At 44.6% G+C, this 21,600-nt stretch overlaps 1 protein-coding gene across 2 annotated transcripts in view; it reads right to left on the bottom strand.

Moving 5' to 3' along the window:
• The window catches only part of NPAS2 (neuronal PAS domain protein 2), a 158,792-nt gene that overhangs the window by 73,672 nt on the left and 63,520 nt on the right, over nt 1-21,600 (bottom strand). Inside the window, exons 1-2 of one of the 2 annotated variants that reach the window (XM_040454041.1) lie at nt 21,304-21,466; nt 10,214-10,267 (exon numbers count right to left, since the gene is read on the bottom strand). In XM_040454041.1, coding sequence (XP_040309975.1) covers nt 10,214-10,245 — 32 coding nt within the window. In that variant the 5' untranslated portion in view covers nt 10,246-10,267; nt 21,304-21,466. Of the gene's footprint in view, nt 1-10,213; nt 10,268-21,303; nt 21,467-21,600 lie in introns of those variants that run through there. The other variant, XM_040454043.1, reaches the window with a different exon arrangement.

Here is a 21,600-nt window from a genome sequence, read left to right as displayed (position 1 = left end):
CTGTTGTTGTTTTTTTTTTTCATTTTTTGTTGTTGTTGTTCCTATTTCTTCTATCCTGTTTTCTTTTGGGTTGTTTAAACATTTTTAATATTTCATTTTAATTTATCTATTATATTTTTATTTACTATAGTTCCTTGTATAGTGCTCAGTAATTACTCTTTGGATTATAATATAAAAATTATCTTTTCAGAACCTACTTATAATATTTTACCATTTAAAGTGGAATGTAGAAACTTTTTTCCATATAGTTCTCTATATCCTCCCTTCCTTTATGATGTAGTCATCTTGTGCCCTACATCTACATACAGTGAATCAGATCAGATTATGTTATTTTCCCCCAAATGTCAGACTATTTATTCTATGTAGCCAGATATTTACCATTTCTCTTCTTCCTTTATATCTCATATTCCAAGTTTCTGTCTGGTATCATTTCCTTTCTGTTATAACAACTTCCTTTAGCAATTCTTTCAGAGAAGGTCTGTTGATAAGAAACTTTCTTAGTTTTTTTGTCTTGTTTTGTTTTGCTTTTTTTAACTTGAGAATGTCTTCACTTACCTTCATCTCTGAAGGATATTTTTATTGGACATAGAATTCTGGGCTAATGGTTCTTCTCTTTCAACTTTTAAAAAACATTGTGTCACTACTAGATAGATGGCTTCCATAGTTTCTGATAAGAAATTCATGGTGCTATCTAGATTTATCCCATGTGGCTGGTCTTGGATGTCGGGTGGTGGTCTATCCTGCGGTTCAGTCTGAAAGTCTACGGTATACTACTTAAGGTCAGACCCGTGCATATTCAGATTGGTGGGGAGCTCAGGATCTCATAACCTTCTTTATATGTTCACTTTCCTGAGCTCCTTCCTCTCATATCTCTGCCCAGTACTTTTTGGTTCCCAAGGCTCCCTTTTAGTTCCTCTGGCCAAAAAGCTGGTTCTTTGCTTTATTCTGCTTTGCCTCACACTTCCCACATGTGCACCTTCATTTGGGGCCATGCAGTAGGAAAATAGAAAAGAAGAAAAAAACAACAGGGTTTCATCCCACCCTCTTAGAATATAGTTCCTCTGCTCAGAGAGATAGATTCCTTTCCCTCGACATTTTAAATTTCCTATGGGCCCATGTTGTTGTTGCTGTTGCTACTGTTGCTGCTGCTATCACAGGATTGCTAACAGGGTACAAGGATATGGAGAAAAAAACAAAAGAGGGCAGATTTCCCCTCACTCAATCTGAGCTCAGAGACCCTGGATCCTGTCCTGCATGTAGAGGGCTTCTCTGTGTCCTCTGTTTGTCAGCACAGATGCCCACTTCTGGGTTTTGGCTGCATTGAGTCTAGGCTAGGGGGTACTAGAGGGAAGAAAATGCCAGTTCAGTAGTACTTCAAATTTTGATACTTTTCCAATCTGCCTCCTACTACATACTTTCAGGGTCCTCAATTAGCTGTTACATACATTTTGCCAAAGTTTTAGAACTGTATTCAGTGTGGTGGACAGGATGGAGTAGGCTGACTCCATCTTACCCAGTTCAGAATGTCCATATATCTTTTCATACTTTTTTAGTGAGTATGTAAAAGATCCATAGAAATCAAAAGGTGGGAACATAGAATCTGAAGTCCTGATGGCAGGATCTGTAAAGAATATTCTTTTGCAGGAAAGTATATGGGGAGAGCTGGACAATAGTAATAATAGACTCTTAAGGGAACATATTTCTGGGTGGCTTTTGGAAAACAAGGAGGATTACAGATTAATTGGGTAGGTCCTTCCCTTGGCATGAGTGTATCACTTTGATGTGATCTAGAATTTAAAAAATATCAAAAGGAAACTATACTGCATATCAACATGGAGTTTATTAAGCTAATAAAACTACTCTCCCTACTGACTGAGGATAAATTTGGGCACCCATACTGGTCTAGCTAGGGCACATGGGGTGAGAGGCAGAGGTGTAGGCTCCCAGACCTCTGGAATTCCACAGGAGGTCTGTACTTGCATTTCAGGATCTAAGTGAGATTTAACACAGCCACTGGCATTCTTATAAGATGACAGTGCTTATGGTATTGCAGGGGGACTCAAGGAAGGAGAGGCATTATACAAAGGGAGGTGGGATAGGACCATGGTTCCAAGGTCAAGTGTTGTGGAGGGGGGTTGAGCATATATGCACATGTACACACACAAACACACCCCTCTTATATTTCTCCAATAAGTGGTACCTTGAATGCCCTTTTATTGGGGGATTTCATGAAATAGATGCATATTATATAAACCATACTCAATGCTTCTCTCCTTTTCTTCTTGGTGAAGAAGGGTCTCCATGGTGAGGAGCTAAAGACATTTTATGAAGCATATTGTTTTCACACTTACAGCTACCCCTGGAAGTTGAAGAGTGGTTGGGGCAGCAGAGAACCGGGATGATACAGCTTAGCCGGAGGAACCTTAGACCAGTTACCAGAAGTTATGAGTCCTCATCCTGGTTCTGCTACCTATGCCATGAGAGAGAGTGGGCAAGGGATTTCCACCTCCATGGACCTTGGCTTCCTCTTACAGAATAGTGAGGACACTGATAAGGTGATTTCAAGCTGGAGAATTAAAAATTGTCTGAAACTCACTCCCCCCATTAAAAGGTGAGTTCTAATTCCCCTCCCGCTGAGTGTGGGCTGGCTGGCCTCAGTGACTTGTGTCTAAGGGAACAGAATGTAGCACAAGGGAACTGCCTGACTTCCAAGGTCAGGGAGTAAGAGGACACACAGCTCCCCACTGACTCTCTTGTCCATGACGCTCACCCTGGAACCCAGTCACGTGTTGTGAGGAAGCCGCTACATCTCCGTACGGAAAGCCACAGTCCCAGCTGACAGCCTACATCAACCACTAGCCATGGGAATGAGTGTGTCTTCAGGTGGTGCCAGCCCATCATCTCAGCTCTAGCTGAGACCACATGGGACAGAGACAAGCATTCCCTTCTAGGCCATACCCATATTGAAGATCCACAGGCAAATAAATGCTGTCGCTTTAATCCTGTACATTTTGGAGCGGTACATTTACACGGTAACAGATACTCAGGAGAGTTAATGCCTAAAGAAAGACTCAGTGATGCCCAAGGTTCCTTCCAGACCAGAAATTCTGGCATATCTACACTGAGCTAACTAGTTCCACATTATAGTATGAGACAGGAACTGATAAGCGTGCAGATGAGCCCTCTCAGACTTGAGTATTATACACAGAGCAAAATGAACCTGTTTGAGAAGGCTATCCTTATTGGAATTAGGTCTTATGCTTCTTTTGAAGTCTCTACAAGTCTTTGGAGTACCTGAAACAGAGGGAGTGGTTGAGGAATGAACTCACAGTTTCTTGTAGAATTGAAATATATCAAGTAGGTGCTCACTGTCAACATCCGGAGAGGCAAATGGAACAATGCAATGCTCACAGGCATGACATAAATTTAAGTATGCTCCACATTAAGACAGTCCTATCCATGAAAGGTCAAGTTTCATGAAGAATAAATTAGAGTCTGATGAGCCACATTAACAAAAACCTTGTAAGAGTATTCCCGTTAAAATTTGATGGACATGTAGGAAAACGAGACAGGAAATATGTCAAAATGTTAACGGTGTCTATCTCTAGGTAGTATGATTATAAATGAGATTTATTTACTTCTTTAAACATTTTACTATTTTTCAAATGTTGTTTTGGTGTATTTTCATATGTAAGAAAATGTGCTAAAATGATGGGAATAAAGTTGATTTAAGACAGTGTTGGGTAAAAGGGCTTCCATGGAAAATCATGAAGAATTATTTTGAGAAAAAGGACTATGGTCAGAGAAGTTTATTTTGTTGTTACCAATTTTTGTTTTTTTCCTCCAGATAATTTTTTAAATTCACAGTTACATAAAATGGAACAGATTTTGGTTTATTTTCTAATTGCAGTCTTAGCACTTTCAATGTGCTAAGGAGCCCTGAAACTCTCCAAAAGGGAGAAAAAGTAAACAGCATGGCCCAAACTTGTTTTGGGGGGGGCATTTCCTGAGGTTAGTGTTGTTCAGAATACATTCCAGGGAACTCTGACATAAAGCAAGGTCCATTTAAAGCCAGTGCAGTCCCTTCCTGTGCCCAGGCCTGGGTCCTCGGGACAGGTGCACACCTCCTCATGACCATAAGTCAGACAGCCTCCCTGCACGCCCAGACAGTGGGGGCTGGGGACACCACTGAGCTCAGGAGCCTTTAGCAGCTTGGTTCCAGGAAAGAATGTCATCTGGGTGTGTGGAGAGAAAAGTCACCCCATGTGGAGCTAGATGGGTCAGGATGATGCCTCCCTCACCTCATGGAGAATTCTGGAGACTCAATTTGTTTTCTACCGCAGACATTTGGTGAAGTGTTTGTGGGATGACTGTGCTCAGCTTGTGCTATTCTTTCTTCCTGAGATGTAATCGGAACATCTTTACTTTTACCTAGAGGTATCAGGAAATGTTGGGGCCCAAATGAGAAGCTGGCCTAATTTTCCAGTGATTCTTACTTAACAGTCACACAGGGAGAGTTTCACGGGAGCACAATCTTTAGCAACTTGTCACTGAAATTCTCAAAGGAATATTTAGCTTTTTCTGCAGAAAAGAAACATTTTCTTTTTTTTTTTTTAAATTTTTTTTTTCAACGTTTATTTATTTTTGGGACAGAGAGAGACAGAGCATGAACGGGGGAGGGGCAGAGAGAGAGGGAGACACAGAATCGGAAACAGGCTCCAGGCTCCGAGCCATCAGCCCAGAGCCCGACGCGGGGCTCGAACTCACGGACCGCGAGATCGTGACCTGGCTGAAGTCGGACGCTTAACCGACTGCGCCACCCAGGCGCCCCTGAAAAGAAACATTTTCAAAATGGCGGACTTCTGCCCATCCCTTTTTCAATTTAAAATTTAATGAAATTATTGAAAGGGTTTTTAGTGAATTCTTCTCTACCTCAGATGCTCCCAGAGAATTTCTGGGTGTCCCTGAGCTAAGACTTTCCCAAGTTTTTAAGCCTAACGGGCATATAATTCTCTTTCTGACAATGCTTCTTAGCTGACCAAAGTACCCCACTAGGGTAGAAGCCAAGAGCCCCAAATAGAGGGAGGCCCCTTTTCCATTCTGCTGTTTACTGGGCCACAGTAAGAATTAGCATTCTGCCTGCGAGTACAGTTCTACTTTTTCCCTTTGTTTGGAATACAGAATCACTCATCTGGAAATTACAGGGTAATATAAATGAATCGTGTGTCCTGATACGTCTATATTCTTGCAATGCCTGCTGCTGCCTTAATCGCCAAATAAAACAAACAGAAAGGAAGTCTCAAAAATGTTTTTACTATCATTTTTTTCCCTGTGTCGGGGCTTATGATGATATGCGTAACTCCCAGTCAAGAGCCTATGAAAGAAAATCACAGCAAAATTAGCAAGATAGGCTCCAGCTGGAAACATCAACATATACTGCACAGGGTCAGGATTTTCATTCTGCACTGAGCGTGTACACAGGGGCATCAGTGAGTGCGCCCGGAGCTGGAGTCCTCCAAGTGGGCTACAACCTTCATGGATCAGACTAGCCTTTCCTTTCAGACCTACAGAATTTACATCTAGAGAAATGAAACAATAAAATGAGGCCAGTCTTTCCTCTTAACCATATTACTCTCCACGAAAGAGCACTTGGCTGAGAAACAGAGCTTATGAATTGTGACCATCATCCTGGCTTAGCTCAACACAGACCCTGAAAGATATGATTTCTCCTTTATGCTTGTTTTCAAGAATGCCTCCCTAACTTGCTCCAAAATCCTTTGAGGGCAGGGTGATGCTGTGTATCCTCCTCTTTATCTTCCTGCTGCTTAGTACATTTCTTAGTTAACCAACACTGATGGAAGGGTGTCCGAATGGTCTCAGTCATTGGTCCATGTCGACAAACTACCCTGGGGGGAGCCAGGAAGAATGCTAAGGCTAAAGCTTTTCTTTTTGCAACACTTGCTTCTGCAAAAGTGCATGGATGAGTGTCTCGGTTGCAGCGATGTTATCTCCCTCTTGCCTGGCCATTTTATCAGTGTTAAGACTGTAAGGATGAGGGTCAAAGAATAATAAAATTGTTTAGCTTGTGTTTGCAAACCAGCATCCTTTATTGAGAACCCCAAGCTATTTTGCCTGACATTCTTCATTCTTATTAACAAAAGGCAGCGATAGCTCTCAACTCACCACCCATCTTCCCTCCTGCTACGAAAATGCACACAATTAGGGAAACAAAACTTCCCAGCTGGTAGGAGTTAATGTAACTTTAACGAATGCTGATGAATTACTCATTCAATATTGGACAGAAGGAAGAGGCCACCATGAAAGAATTTCCTCTCTCAAGAAATGGAGTAAGTTGTACTTTACAATACTGCAAAGTTATAGAAACTGGCTTTCTTTGGAAAGTGAGGATTCATACAACACTTTCTGTCCCTACCCCTTGGGCACATGGTCGACCAAAGGGAGCAGCTTCCACTTACTGTCAGGAGAGGTCGTTAGGAGCCCAGAACTCGAAATCATACCTTGGTTTGAATCCCTGCCTGCCACTTACTGGCTGTGTGATTCCAGGCCCTGGCTTTCTCAACTGTAAAATGAGTAGGTAAAAGCCTATGTTGAGGGGGGTGTTGTGAGGATGAGAGAGCTTACGCATGTCAGCTGCTGCAGGCACACACTGAGTGCTCCATGCATCTTAGCATTTCTTATTAGCACTGTGTTCCCTGCAGTGTGTGAGGAGGCGCTTACACGCAGCTGCATTTAGTTCCTCAGTAACAGAAGTTGAGTAACTCATCCAAGGACAGAAAGTAAAAGCGTCAGAAGTCAAAGCCAGGCCTGTCTCATTCCTAACTAAGCTGTGCACTTCCTGCCCCACTGCGCCACTTCCTGGATGACTCCCCCCTCCGCCACACACACAGACACACGTCCCGCAAAACTATTAGAAAGGCATGTGCATCACTGGACCACAAAATGGTAAACTGTGCACCTCATTATCTAGGGATTCCAAATGTCTCTCAATCAGACTGTTTCCCTTTTGAGTTCATGGACCCTGTTTTTGGATTGCCCCTAAGGAAAAATAGCAAATAGTTCTGACACACAATAGGCACTCAGTACTCGCTGGTTTTACACGGAAATTCGCAGAAGAAAAGTGGAACTGTATCCTGGTTCAGAATACTTGATCAAACAATCCGAACAAACCATGAATTGCCCAAAGCTTTGGAAACCTTGCCCAACATAGCGTGTCTTTTCTGGAGACAATGAGGGTTTTGATCTGAAGCTAAGCATTTCTAATCTTGTCAAAAAAAACTGTGTGAGTGAAAACTACTCCTCTCAGGCCTCCAGGTGGGATTAGGGGAAGGGCCTCCCGATGCTGCTGCTACAAAACCTGCACAACCAGAGGCTTTGAGACGGATATAATCTTAGGATTATGGTTATTTCCTCATGGGTTCTCCCAAGTGTTATGAGGGATCCTGCATTATTACTGCTATTCTGGCAAACAGATCTGGGTATTGCCAAGCGTTCTAGACCTGTTTCCCCATCCGAGGTCGAGAGGGGGTGAGGGCCAGCCAGCAACCTCACTACCCCAGACGTGTGCCTGGGGACTCCCAAACGGGCAGTGTGAGAGCATGCATGCCCACTTCCTCAAAGCCCCAGGGTTGGGGGGTGGGGTGGTGGGAGTGAATGGAAAGAAACTGCATAGGACCTGATTTATTTCTAAGAACTTTTAGCCAAGATTTTCTTGGAATGTCTCCATCGGTGACCCCTGAGAATGGTAGCATTTCATCTCCTCTGCATTTTGAGGTAAGCAGTGCAGTAGAGGGAGGGCTGAGGTGGGGGGGGGGGGCCTGGGAGGTGACATTAACATGAGGATGGCAGAAGCAAACTCCCACGGACTCCGAAGTTACACCACGACACAGCTCTCAGTGTGGGCCTGCCAGACAGACTGGGTTAGTCCCTACATGAAGGGATTTTCTTGTAGTCAGGGGAATAGGACCAGAATCTGAGGTTAGGAAGCCTGTTTAACTTTAACGTCTGCCATTTGTGAGAGCTTTTTGATGTTTGCCACGTTACTGAGCCTTCGTTTCCTCCTCTGTAGAATGGGGATAACAATGAAACACACCTCAGAGAACACTGAGATGACATGAGCTAACGCATAGAAAAGTACTTAGTGTAGAGGATTAGGACACACAAGAAGCACTCAGTGACTGCTGGCCACCCCTACCCATCTTTTCATGCTGCTAACCAAGGAGAATACCTTGTAAATGTATGAGAGTGTCCTGTATTTTCACACGTGTGTAACGATTAACACACATACACACACACGAAAGAGCTTCTTTGGGTATTTTGTGGCTGCCTCCCCAAATAACCCTGTCACTGCAGGACAGAAATGATTGCCTAGTGTTGCAGGTGAGGAAGTAGAAGCCGGGAGAGGTGAGGGTTTGTTGGAATTCATCATCTGGGACAGCGCTGCTGTCTCCCTCTGCACACAATCCACAGCTACCTCAGAGGAAACCAAGAGGTCAAACACACAGAGGAAAGAACCGGAAGCCAGTCTGTCTGTGAGAGAGGGCAGGAAGATTCTATTCTTGTCTGGTCTGGGTTAGTCTATTCATCCACTTGTTACTTGGGACCACAGGGATTTTGTGACCCTTGAAGGCTGTGGCCTAAGGTTTGAGAAGCACGGCTGTGGGGAGTCCTGTTTCCCAATGCCAAGGGAAGGGCATGTTCCTGCAGAATAAACTGAGGTATTATTTGAATTGTTGTCTATTCAAATTTTTATCAGAGAAAATTTTGAAACATGGAAAAGTATAGAGATAAGAGTATGATGAATCCCCCGTGCTGACCATCCAGTTTCGACAATCCTCACTCCATGCCAACCCCGTTTGGCCTACAACTCTGGCCATTTCCCCTGCTCCCTGATTTTTCTTTAAGGAAATACTTGGGGGAATTGACAACCAATACAGACTCCCTCTGTGTTCTGCAGATTCAGGTCTAGCAGGTCTGGAGTGGCTGGGGATTTGTTGTCTTCATGCCCACCACCCTTTCCGCCCCCAACTGGTGACACGGGAAAGACAGATGCCCCTCTCCCTGGAGATGCCGAACTGGGGGATCTCTGAAGACTGCAACATTTGCAAGTGGAGGATTCTGTAAGTGACAACCAGGCAGTGGGTTCTGTGAAGGGAAGTGGGCAATCCCTTCAGCCATGCAACTGTTCAAGAGCCTGTCACAGGGGACTGAAGGACCCGTCCCCTCTTCCTCCCCCCGCTCCCAGGTACACACACAACTGTGGGAACAGAAGGACATGAGACTGGAGGGAGAAGGCTTGTCCTCGGGCCTGAGTGAAGACTTTCCCAGGAGAACACACTCCATTGCTGGGCCTGTCACTTGCAGCTTGATCATCTGTAGTCACCTACCAACCACCTCCATTCACCTGTGTCCTCCTCGTATCATCTTTATTTCCCTGAAGCCTGACATAGTAACTGCCCACGGGGGCAAACTGTGCGATGTTGGTAACATTTGACAGGTCTTTACCTTCAAAATATCAGCTTTATGACTCCATTTTACCCACAGTAGGTAGTCAATCAATGCCCAGTGAAGGAATAAGCAAGAATAGGGTTATAAGAGCTCTGACATGCCAGCAAATGAACTAGGATTTCTGGCCAATACCACAGCGGTGCAAGGTGGCTACGATATCTCCAGGTGCAGGTGAGAAAACTGAGATAGGGTATATGGAAGCACGTAGCACATGAGGATGATTACTACGTGGTCAACATCTGGGAATGATTATTACTATTATTGTCCAAAGCCAGGCAACTCCCCACAGCGGAGCAGGGATTTGAACTCAGGTCTGTCTGGCTCTCCGGTCATGCTGCCTTGCTAAGCAGTGTCTGTGCTGGAAAAGCAAGAGCCAGCAGCCTCTCAAAGGAGACCCAAGTCACCAGGGTTAAGACATGAACATGTGGAAAATATAAACCACCTGGCAAGTCCCAGACAATGAGGAATTTCAGGATAAGGAACAAAATTGGGGGAGCTGGTCTACATTTTTTTAGTAGAGCACTACAATATTTCAAGGAGAGTAGGTACCAAGAACATGTCCCTAGTGGCCTGTCCCGCTGCATAGGACATGCACAGGATAGCTCATCTATGCTGGAAGAGGACAAGCATGTTTGAGCCTCGTAGATGGCACAGAACAGACCAAGGCAGGGAAGATGCTCCTTCTTACCTCTTTGCCCTGTCTTTCTCATCTTCATCCATTAGATTTTCTACGCAGTTTTTCCTGCAAAAAAAGAACAGATGATTACTGTCTGCTTCTAGTCCTTTCTTCTAGGTCTTTCCTGGGGTCGTTGTTTTGCTCTGATCTAACCCACAAGTCTTAGCCCAGAGGTTCACAAACTTTTTGGTTCCAGCAAAACCCTTTACACTCTCAAAAATGACTGAGGATCCAAAGAGCTCTTGTATATGTATGTGGGTTCAAATTGAAAAAATCTTAAATCCCCAAGTACTCATTCTAGATGTCAGAGCCATGCAGTCATAGCTTTCAAGGAGCTTCTAGAAAGGTTCACTGTATATTCATGAGCGTCAAAAAGGCAAATAATGTGTTTGTATTAGGAAAGCTGTTTTGACCTCCCGGACCCACCAGGGGTCCCCCAGACTGCACTTTGACAACTGTTGTCTACACCCGGCTCAAGGAAGTATCTGTTTATCTCAAACCTTAAACCTGCAAGGTGCCCATGACATTGTAAAGAACAGCATTTATCTATCTGGTCATTCAAATACACAGAGCCCTCTAACATGCAGCTAGGAAGAAATTGGGGCCCCAAAGGACTATAATCTGTAGTCCTTCCAGGCATTTACACTTCCCTAGACAGTCAAGGCACACAGATGTGAAAAATTAAGTAACAATCCAGGAATGTTCTTGTAGCCCAAAGTCATCAGAGACTAGCTCACCGCCCAGAACCTGTACTCTCCTAGGCAGCCGGCTGGATTTCTTGCTGCCCCACAGATCTGGGTCCCTCTGTCACATGCAGGCATGCTCGGACTCTTTATTTCATTCATATGTTTCCCAGCCCTCAGAGCAGAAACACTCTCAGGGTGTCCACGAGGCCACAGCCTGCAGGGAGAACTGTAGGAGAATTATGCGGTAGCATAGAGGGCAGAGTGGCTGAGATACGGGTGTGGACCCCAGGGAAGCTGAATCGCCACTGCCCACACGCTTCTGTTGTAAGAGGGTCTGAAGTCAGAACTCCAAAACCAACACTTTGCAAATGCACTAACACTCTCGAAACTTAAAGTTTTAGATACCCTTTTCCTGGGGCAAATGAATATTTCTAAGATAATTTGGTTTTGTGATCTGGGTCTGACAAGTGCACAGGGATGGGTGTGAGCTGGAAGAGGAGGAGGAATTCCAGCTACAGCCCTTGTTTACACACATGCCCCATTCAGTAAACGGAAAGGCATATTTTGGTGATAGACTTGCAAGACACGCCATTCGGCAGTTAAGGCTTGTATCGTAATTAAAATGGGGTTAACACATCTGCAAACAGGCATGTGCTTAATGTCTCCCAGATGGAATCTGTTCAAAGTTTTAAGATGTGAAAAATGCGGCATCAACTCATTTAGTGATGCACTACCCCAGGTCCCTGCTCTGAAGAAAGTGCTGGCTGCCCATGCGTCCAGGTCACGAGCAAGGACCCAGCCAAGCCAAGCCCTTCACCCGGTGCCCCTGGACAGAGCATGTTCTCAGGAGGGATGTGGGCTTCACACTGCTTTCCTGAGGTTCCGGAATCCTGTTTGGATTACTGGGATTGCTTAGTCATAAATGAAACATTTAGGAGTGACTAATAGCTATTCTTTATTGACCACATCTTCTCTGTTTTATATTTGTTTGTCCTTAAACATTTCCTGAATCCATGAAGCTGTGATGACCTATACCTCCTTCCTCTTCTTCCCCATCCCTCCTGTTGCCTTGACTGATTCCTGTCATCTGTCCCTTGTCTGTGCTACTCTGCTCAACTGTACCTGGTGAGACAGGGCCCCTAAGCCAAGTTCCTCAGTAGCACCTGCCACAGGAGCCCCACACTGAAGTCCTCACTGTCTTGTCACTGAGCCCATTGTGTCCCATGCCCTCCCCAGGTTTTTTTTTTAATTAAATACACATGACATAAAATTGATCACTCTTACATGTATAGTTCAGTGGGATTAAGTGCATTCATACTGCTGTGCAGCCATCACCACCATCTCCAGAAAGTCTTTGCATCTTATAAAATTGCAACTCTATGTCCATTAAACACTAACTCCCCATTCCCTCTCTCCCCAGACCCTGGCAACCACCATTCCTCCATTCCTTTCTTTTTTTAAAATCAATTTTTAAAATATTTATTTATTTTTGAGAGAGAGAGCACGTGCGTGCAAATGGGAGAGGGGCAGAGAGAGAGGGAGACACAGAATCTGAAGCAGGCTCCAGCCTTGAGCTGTCAGCACAGAGCCTGACACGGGGCTTGAACTCACAGACCATGAGATTATGATCTGAGCTGAAGTAGGTTGCTTAACCGACTGAGCCACCCAGGTGCTCCCATTCCTTCCTTTTTAGGGCTGAATAATATTCTATTGTGTGTTTATACCACCTTTTGTTCATCTAGTCATCCATCCATGTACACTGGGTGGCTTCCACCTGTTGACTGTTATGAGTAGTGCTGCTATGAACAGGGCTATGTTCCTCCTGCCTCATGTTTTTGAGCCATTCTTTTACTTCATGATGTGCAGAAGCTAGACAGGGTCCAAAGGCACACAAGAAAAGGGGGAGGGTCAAAGGCAAGTAAAGGAAGAGTAGAGAAGTTTAAGAGGTGATGACTACTCTTCCCAGTTGCATAAAGAGTTTCCAATGAAAAGGATTTTGAGCAGTTTGTTTTCTTTTTTTACGACCACACAGAGCCAGGGAAGAGAAAATGAGCTTAAGTGAAGGCAGAGGAGAGTCTGTCTGGAGCTGAGAAAATAACTATTGTTGTGATTAACCCCAAGAGTGAACAAGGGAGGGAAGCTATAGAATCTTTACTCTCGATAAATATATATTCTAGGTATGTTAGATGTTTATGAGATTTATTAGCCAGAATCCCAACAGGAAACAGGACTTCATTACCAAGCTGTGGGTGGGGTCTAGGGGAACCAAGAGGGATGGTATGGTTACCTAGGGTTGGTATCAGATGAGCTGTTACCAGCTCTGAGGGTGAAGGGACCAGAGGCAAATAGTTTGCCAAACCTGGAAGGAGGGTGTCATATAGGGGAGGCAGCATTTGGTGGAAGGATGCAGCCGGCATGAAGAAACCTTTTGAGAGGGGAGTCAAGGGAATAAATACCTCACTTCACTCTCCACCCATCCCATCGCCTGTTTGTGTCTCTTATTAGCTATACCACCCAGAAGGCTGAGGCAGGGAGGCCATGATATCATCCACGTGGGGAAGCCCCCAGTGCAGAGTGAAGGGTGGAGAGGTGTGAAGGGGAACAGGAAGGACACCCAGCATGCCACTAATGTTCATCTCTGAGGAGCTCTTCCAGTTCTGGATATGTCTGGATTTTTCTGGAACACAAACTATTTGGAGTCTTTTAAAAACCTTTTACAACTGTCCAAATTTGAAGTATAGGCATCTACATGTAGAAATAATAACACTCAAGAAATAATAATACAATAATGATGAGAGGCTGAGGAAGGAGAGCCTGGCAGAGAAGGGTCTTGTAACTATTTAAGCCACAAAATCAGTAACGACAGATTGTAACCCACAGAAGAAACTATTCAGACGTCTATACTGTTACAAAGAAAGAAAGAAACAGGGGCAGGGGGACAGATCTCCCTTACAGAAGAATTCCAATTAATAAATGTAGAAAGAATATGGAAATAGAAAATCACCATCAGTAGCCCATAGTAATAATTGTTGCAGGCAAGATCCACTGATGGATGCTTAAGTTAACAAGCAAAAGTTTGAAAAGACTCAGGATATCTGCATAGTTTAAAGCATCTCCCTCAAGGGTTGTCTGGGTGGCTCAGTCAGTTAAGCATCTGACTCTTAGTTTCAGCTCAGGTCACAATCTCATGGTTTGTGGGTTCAAGCCCCACATCAGGCTCCATGCTGACAGTGAAGGGCCTATTGGGTTCTCTCTCTCCCTTTGCCCCTCCCCCACTTATGCTCTCTCTCTCACTCTCTCAAAATAAACTTTAAAAAAAGTATTTCCGGGGCGCCTGGGTGGTGCAGTCGGTTAAGCGTCCGACTTCAGCCAGGTCACAATCTCGCGGTCCGTGAGTTCGAGCCCCGCGTCAGGCTCTGGGCTGATGGCTTGGAGCCTGGAGCCTGTTCTCTCTGCCCCTCCCCCGTTCATGCTCTGTCTCTCTCTGTCCCAAAAATAAATAAAAACGTTGAAAAAAAAATTTAAAAAAAAGTATTTCCCTCAATATATTTATTAATTACAAAGGAAAATGGTAACTTTATAAGTGGAGAAGGTTGGCAGATACTGCCTTCCCTACGGGTCACCAGTGTAAGTTATACCCACGTCTTTTGGTGGAAATAAGTGCTCATTCTCTTGGGTGTTTATGCCTAGGAGTGTAAGTGCTGTATCATATGGTAGCCATATGCTTAGTTTATTAAAAACTGCCAACTGTTTTCCATAGTACTGTACAATTTTACATTTGCACCAGGAACATATGAGAGTTCCAGCAGCTCCACATTCTTGCCAACACTTGGTACCGGTTTCTTACATTTGGTCATTCTAGTGGGTGTGTTGTGGGATCTCACTGGGATTTGAATTTGCATTTCCCTCATGATTGATGATACTGAGTATCTTTTCATGTGCTTTTTGACCACTGATAGCTTCTTTTGTGAGGTGTCGGTTCAAGTTTTTTGCCCATTTCCTTTTTCTTTTCTTTCTTCTTAAAAATTGGGCTTCTTTTTGTCTTCCTTGTACTGATTTATACGTTTCTCTCTTCTGCATACACTACTTTGTCAGATCTAGAGATCAATTTGTGAACATCTCCCAGTCTGTGGCTGGCCTTTTTTCACTTTCTTGATGGCATCTTTTGGTGAACAGTTTTTAAATTTGATGAAGTCCAATTTATAACTTTTTAATTTCAAGGTTAGTGATTTTTGTGTCCTCAGAAATCTTTGTCACCTCAGTGTCATGAAGAATTATCCTGTTTTCTCCTAGAAGCTTTATCATTTTAGCTTTCACATTTAGATCTACAGTCCACTGCAAATTAAATTTTATGTGTGGGGTAAAAGCAGTCAAGGATCATCTTTTAATTTTTTCCTCCAATCTGGACATTCAGTTACTCCAGGGTGATTTCTTGAAAAGACATTTCTTTTCCTATTGAATTGCACTGGCATTTTTGTCAAATGTCTTGTGTGATCCTATACATATATTAACAGAATCTCTATTCAGGTCCATTTATATACCAAGTCACTGTAGCAGACACAGGATAAACATTTTTTTTTTAAATAAACTCTATTTGGGGGCACCTGGGTGACTCAGTCGGTGAGCATCTGACTTCAGCTCAGGTTATGATCTCACGGTTCACGGATTGGAGCCCTGCATCGGGCTCTGTGCTGGCAGCTCAGAGCCTGGAGCTTACTTCCGATTCTGTGTCTCCCTCTCTCTCTTCGCCTCCCCCACTCATGTTCTCCCTCTCCCTCTCTCAAAAAATAAACATTAAAAAAATTAGAAAAATAAAATTTATTTTTTAGAACTATTTTGCATTTACAGAAAATACAAAGGCATTATAGAGAGTTCCTTTATATCCTGTACCCAGTACCTGCTATTATGAACACCTTATATTAGTATGGTACATTTAGCACAATTAATGAACCATCACTGATGCATTATTATTAAACAAAGTCCATACTTTATTAATATCTTCTTAGTTTTTACCTAATGTCCCTTTTCTGTCCCAAGATCTCATCTGGAACACCACATTACACCTAGTCATCATGCCTCCTTAGTTTCTCAGACTCTGCTTGTTTTGGATGACCTTGACAATTTCGAGGAGTATTTGTAGAATGTCCCTCAATTTGAGTTTGTCCGATGTTTTTTTCTCATGGTCAGACTGGACATGTGGGTTTTTAGGAGGACATTCACAGGGGTAAAGTGTCATTCTTATCACTTCATGTCAAGGGTATTAACAGCATGTATCACTGTGGCTCTGGCCTTAATCACCCAGCTGAGGTAGCGATAAACTTATTTTTAAACTGCATGTTAGTTACATTTACACATAGAATACACAGTGTTTTTCTTCAGCTTTCAGATACCCCTTTTCCAGATGAAGAATCTCTAAATTTAAAGTGGTAGATCCAATTATGAACCTCAAAGAAGTACAACGAATATACTATCTTCTCTGTTTTTAGACTTTGAGACATACTTATTGAACTTTCATCAGATTGACAATTGGACCCATTGCTTTAAACTTAGAGGCACTTCACCTGGAAACATATTGAGCATATTATTTGAAGACAGCGAACCTTCTGTGTAGGGAAACTTCTTCTGTTTCCCGACTCTGTGGCATCCTGTATTTGTCTATCTTTATGCCAGTTCTGCACTAGCTTAACTCCTCTGGTTTTACAGGGACTTCTGGTAGCAATGTAGTGTGAGCTTTCCAATTTTGTTCTTCTTATTTAAGATTCTTGGCTATTCTAAGTCTCTGCATTTCCTTGCAGATTTTAGAATTTACATTGTCAATTTCTATAAAATGCCTGCTGCAACCTTGATTGGGAGTGTGTTGAATCTAGAGAACAATTTGGGAAAAGCTGAATCTTAGCGACCTCGAGGCCTCTGCTCCATGTACATGGCATCTCTCTGTGAAGAGGTAACGGAGTGCGTTCACTGAAGCAGGAACGTGGTGTTCATGTGTGAGGGTGGGTTATTCCACAGGCATTCCCTGAGTGCCAGGGCACCTTGCGAAGTTCCTGCTTTTGTGGCTCTTAGATGGTGGGGGGCAGGCAGGAGAGTGGGGGCAAGCCACAAGCAAGTAAATAAGTACATATCGTCACCTGCTTGTAACTGCTGTGGAGAAAAATACTGGAGACTCAGGTGGGGGAGGGGCGGCTAGGGAGCGCTATAGTGAGCTGGAGTCTTGCTCTGGGAGCTTTCAGAAGTCAATGCAACTCCTTGCTAATAAGACCATATTTGACCATGACTTGAGGGAAGTGGGCCATAGGGATGCACACCAGGGAGACTGGATCAAGTTTGGCTTTTGCTCTGAGTGAAAGGGAGGACCCTGGAGGTTCTGATCCGAGGGGTGCGAGAGAACTCCCTCAGAGGACAGCTGTGATTCTGGAAAGAATTAAGTTTACACATGTGACAGTACCCAGCACAAGCCTGGCCCACAGCAGACACTCAAAAAAAAAAATTAGGTTATCTTTTTTTGACAGCAAGGACCAGGCATCACCCATCTTTATACATGCCATGATTTCTGGACCTGCTCCTTACCCACATGGAGTGCTCAATAAGTATCTGAGGAATGAAGGAGAGAAGGAAGGGAGGGCGAGACAGGCAGAGAGGGAGGAAAGGAAGGTCAGAGCCAGAGCCAAACCCTATCTGAATTCTGATGTGATTGCCTAACACTGACTCCCACAAATTTCTCAATGATCATGGGTAATCCAGAATAACAGTACTCACGAAGTACATTTAAAGGTACAGCTATGTCCTAAAGACTAAAAATTAAGACAAAAACTGTCGTGTGTGCGGGAGCTATTAACTAAAGCGCTATCGGACTCTTTGGGAAGGGCCTCTGGCTCCCTCACCAACCTCAGCCACAGCAAACTTCTGAAAAACTATAATCTCATGTTATGTCCATCCAGTTCTATGGATGGAATGAGCTGGCTCTGGTTACCTCCCCTTACAAATCAGGAGGCACCACCCAGAAGGGCTGAGTGACCTGACCATGGACACAAGGACTGCAGGCGGAGCCCCCCCCTTGCCCCCCACCCCCACCCCGCGTCTCCTTGGAGCTGACTCAGGCATTTCACCCCCAGCCTACTGAGAATGTGTGGATCTCTAACTTCAGGGTCAGGCTGATTTAAATTTCAATTCCAACCCACTTGCTCTATGACCTTGAGCAAGTCCCTTAAACTTCATGAGTTTCTGTTTCCCTTACTCCTAAAGTGAAGCTGACACCCACCAGGCAGAGAGCTCATGAGCCATAAATGAGAAGTATCTCTGCACGCATGCATACAATAAAGGGCCAGCGTGATGCCTGCAGCACAGGCCTCAAAGTGAGTCCTGTCCATCCCATGCCTGCTTCGCATAACTGTCCTAACCTTTATGTTCCCACTGTGGTGGTCCTGAGCCCCTGCTAAGGCAGGTAACTCCAGTATCATCCTTTCTTCTTATCTTCACTTGAATTTCAATAAACATACTCTGTGCACACAGCAGGAAGGCCACTGCAGAGTGAATGGAGTCACACAGACCTAACATTTCCTAGAGATGCTCCTGACCAGAGAAAGGAAGGACTATATTGGCAGCAAGAGGTACCCACAGATGGGTGCTCCTGTTCCACCTCCAGAGACCACCTGTGGCTGCCAGCAAGCAGGGTTGTGGAGACCACCCAGCAGGATGGGGTGCATAAAGCAAGTTGGTCCGGCCCCAGGAAGGAAGCAGACCAGTTGGAGAATCTAACCAAGCAAGGCCAGTGAGCACTGGCTGGACTCAGGAAGTCCCCAGGAATTTATCAGAGAGCCACACCCACCGCAATAGGAGGCAGAGCTAGTGGGGCACACTGGGTCTCTGAGCTCCTGGGTCTGGCATCCACCTCTGGGAGAGGGAAAAGGCCCTGGTGGCCCGGAGTTGCCAGAAACCCTGCTTCCTCGGTAGCTCTTTGTGACCTCGGGCAAGTATGTGTGCTTCCAGGGTCCTAGTGCCCTTCTGGTGAGGTGGAGACAACAGCAGGGCCTCCTTGGTTGTGGGGTTGTAAGAAGAAAATGAGAGAATCAGTGAGAAACCCCCAGCACAGTCCCTGGCACATGTAAGTCCTCAAAAATTTCTAGCTACTATGGGGCGCCTGGGTGGCGCAGTCGGTTGAGCGTCCGACTTCAGCCAGGTCACGATCTCGCGGTCCGTGAGTTCGAGCCCCGCGTCGGGCTCTGGGCTGATGGCTTGGAGCCTGGAGCCTGTTTCCGATTCTGTGTCTCCCTCTCTCTCTGCCCCTCCCCCGTTCATGCTCTGTCTCTCTCTGTCCCAAAAATAAATAAACGTTGAAAAAAAAAATTAAAAAAAAAATTTCTAGCTACTATTAAGCACAATATCGGTAATGATAATAAGTTAAAAGCTAGCAGTAGGAACTGGTACCTCAGTCTATACAATGTCTTTGAGCAGAGTGAGATTATTGTTCCTGTCTCCCAGTCAGTGTTGAAAACTGTGTGTGTAGGTGTGTGTGTGTGTGTGTGTGTGTGTGTGTGTGTGTGTGTGGAAGCAGGCATGGCAGAAAGACAGACAGACATGCACACAGACTGCCCATGGTGTCCAGTGATAACCCAGCAGAAATCTAGGTCATGAGGCTGGGGGTGGGGGGAGAAGGGAATGGAGCAAACACAGAATGACTGAGGATGTCCTCAAGAAATAGCTATTGCCTTTTTTTTTTTTTTTAATTTTTTTTTCAACGTTTATTTATTTTTGGGACAGAGAGAGACAGAGCATGAACGGGGGAGGGGCAGAGAGAGAGGGAGACACAGAATCGGAAACAGGCTCCAGGCTCTGAGCCATCAGCCCAGAGCCCGACGCGGGGCTCGAACTCAAGGACCGCGAGATTGTGACCTGGCTGAAGTCGGACGCTTAACCGACTGCGCCACCCAGGCGCCCCGCTATTGCCTTTAATTGAACTGAAGAACACAAGTGAGTTCTGTAAGTGACATTTCATTACCTAAGAGTTCTGGAGCATTCTTTCTCACAGCCACTTACTGCTATATAACCGATGGGAACTCTAGCCCCTGGTGAGCAAGGACCAGCAAATGGCAGTGTAACTCTTTTCTCATGGCACATCTGTCCTGGGTCCCATAGTGTGTCAGCAGCGAGATAGGAGACTAATGAATCATACAGGTGACAGGGACATACTTGGGGACTGGCAGCTCATTTCTGGGTCTCCAGAGAAGCCTACATGCAACATAAATGAAAATTATGTTATTCTACTAACGCAGGGGTTGGTTGGCAATCCTTTTCTATGAAGGGCTACCTAGTAAATATTTTAAATGCAGACCTTACGGTCTCGGTCTCTGCTGCAACTACTCAGCTATGCTGTTGTAGTGCAAAAGAAGCCATAGACAGTATGCAAATGAATGAGTGTGGCTGTGTTCCAATAAAACTTTATTTACAAAAGTAGGCTGGGGGCCAGACAGAGTCACTAGAATTACTACTCAGCCTTACTCTTCAGGGTCTTTAATTTCTAACTTTTTGTACAGCCACTATAGGCTCAGTGGGTCATTCCGTATCACCTTGAATTTTCCTCCAACTGACTATTATAAAGCCTGTTGTGTTAAAAGGTCAATGATTTTTACAAAATAAAAGCATGACATTTTCCAACTGGCTGAGAAATGGTTTGAATTACAGACCCCAAGTTCCCTGGAAAATCCTAATATTCCTCCCCACCATACCAACCAAACCTGGTAAATATAGTTCCTTAAAAAGAAAAAATATTAAACACAAGAATGGGTTGAAATCAAAAGGGGCAATACCAAGCACATGCATCTCCCCCACTGACTGCAGTTTATTTACTGTGGATAGGGAGGGTGCCTTCTGTCCTCCCAGTCAGCCCCTGATGAGGGGACCTCATGTCGTTTTGGATTAACATCTTTGTCTTCCACGTGGGAACTTGATAATGATTTTTTCTCATTATATTTAAGAAATAAAAATACTTTGAAAAACAGTCACTGATGAACTGCAATGCTCACTCGTCTCCCTTTGTCCTCTGGGGGAGGCCAGAAAATAACTTCCACATTTTAATTCTTCCTCTCCAGGGAATGTTGTTTTGGTTGCAATGATTCATTTTCTGGGGGAAAAAATAGCTTTTCTAAAGGAAACGGGCAGTGGAAACCTGAGCGCTGCCTGCTCCTGCAATCCCAATTCCCCTCCGACTGAGAAATGCTCGCTACACTCTGGCACATCCCTTGACCTGGGAAATGCAAGGTGGACACGTCTATCCTTAACCCCAGCCACTCTGGACTCAGGAGCCGTGCTTCCCGAGCCTTGCCGGCGGCCTCACTGAGCCCAGTTCCCAGAAAAAACCCAGATGAGACCCCACCCCTGCCCCGACCTCAGCGAGCTTCCATGAACACATGAAAATTATACCACAAGCTTCTCCACGGTCAACGCCGAGGTTTTATCTGCCTGGTACCATCCTGAGTCCCCCATGCAACGGTCTGATGATTCATTATTCAGGGAAACAGTGACATAGCAATGAAGGAATGGAGAGAGAAAGAAACTTAGTTATTGAATACATTCACAATGACATCGTGTGGCCAGCAAAGAACTTCCAAAATAAGAATCATCTAGATATCTGGATGTTTAGGGTCACCCTAACATGAAATATTATTCTTGCAACCTTTGGAACTTAGGTTCCAATCACTTAAGACTCCTTTCAGAGGG

Source organism: Herpailurus yagouaroundi, unplaced genomic scaffold (assembly GCF_014898765.1).
Source record: "Herpailurus yagouaroundi ecotype Mexico unplaced genomic scaffold, PumYag 210, whole genome shotgun sequence".
In the NCBI taxonomy this organism is placed as follows: domain Eukaryota; kingdom Metazoa; phylum Chordata; class Mammalia; order Carnivora; family Felidae; genus Herpailurus; species Herpailurus yagouaroundi.
The sequence above is the reverse complement of the archived record's forward strand: the minus strand, read 5'-3'. Positions and strand labels throughout refer to the sequence as shown.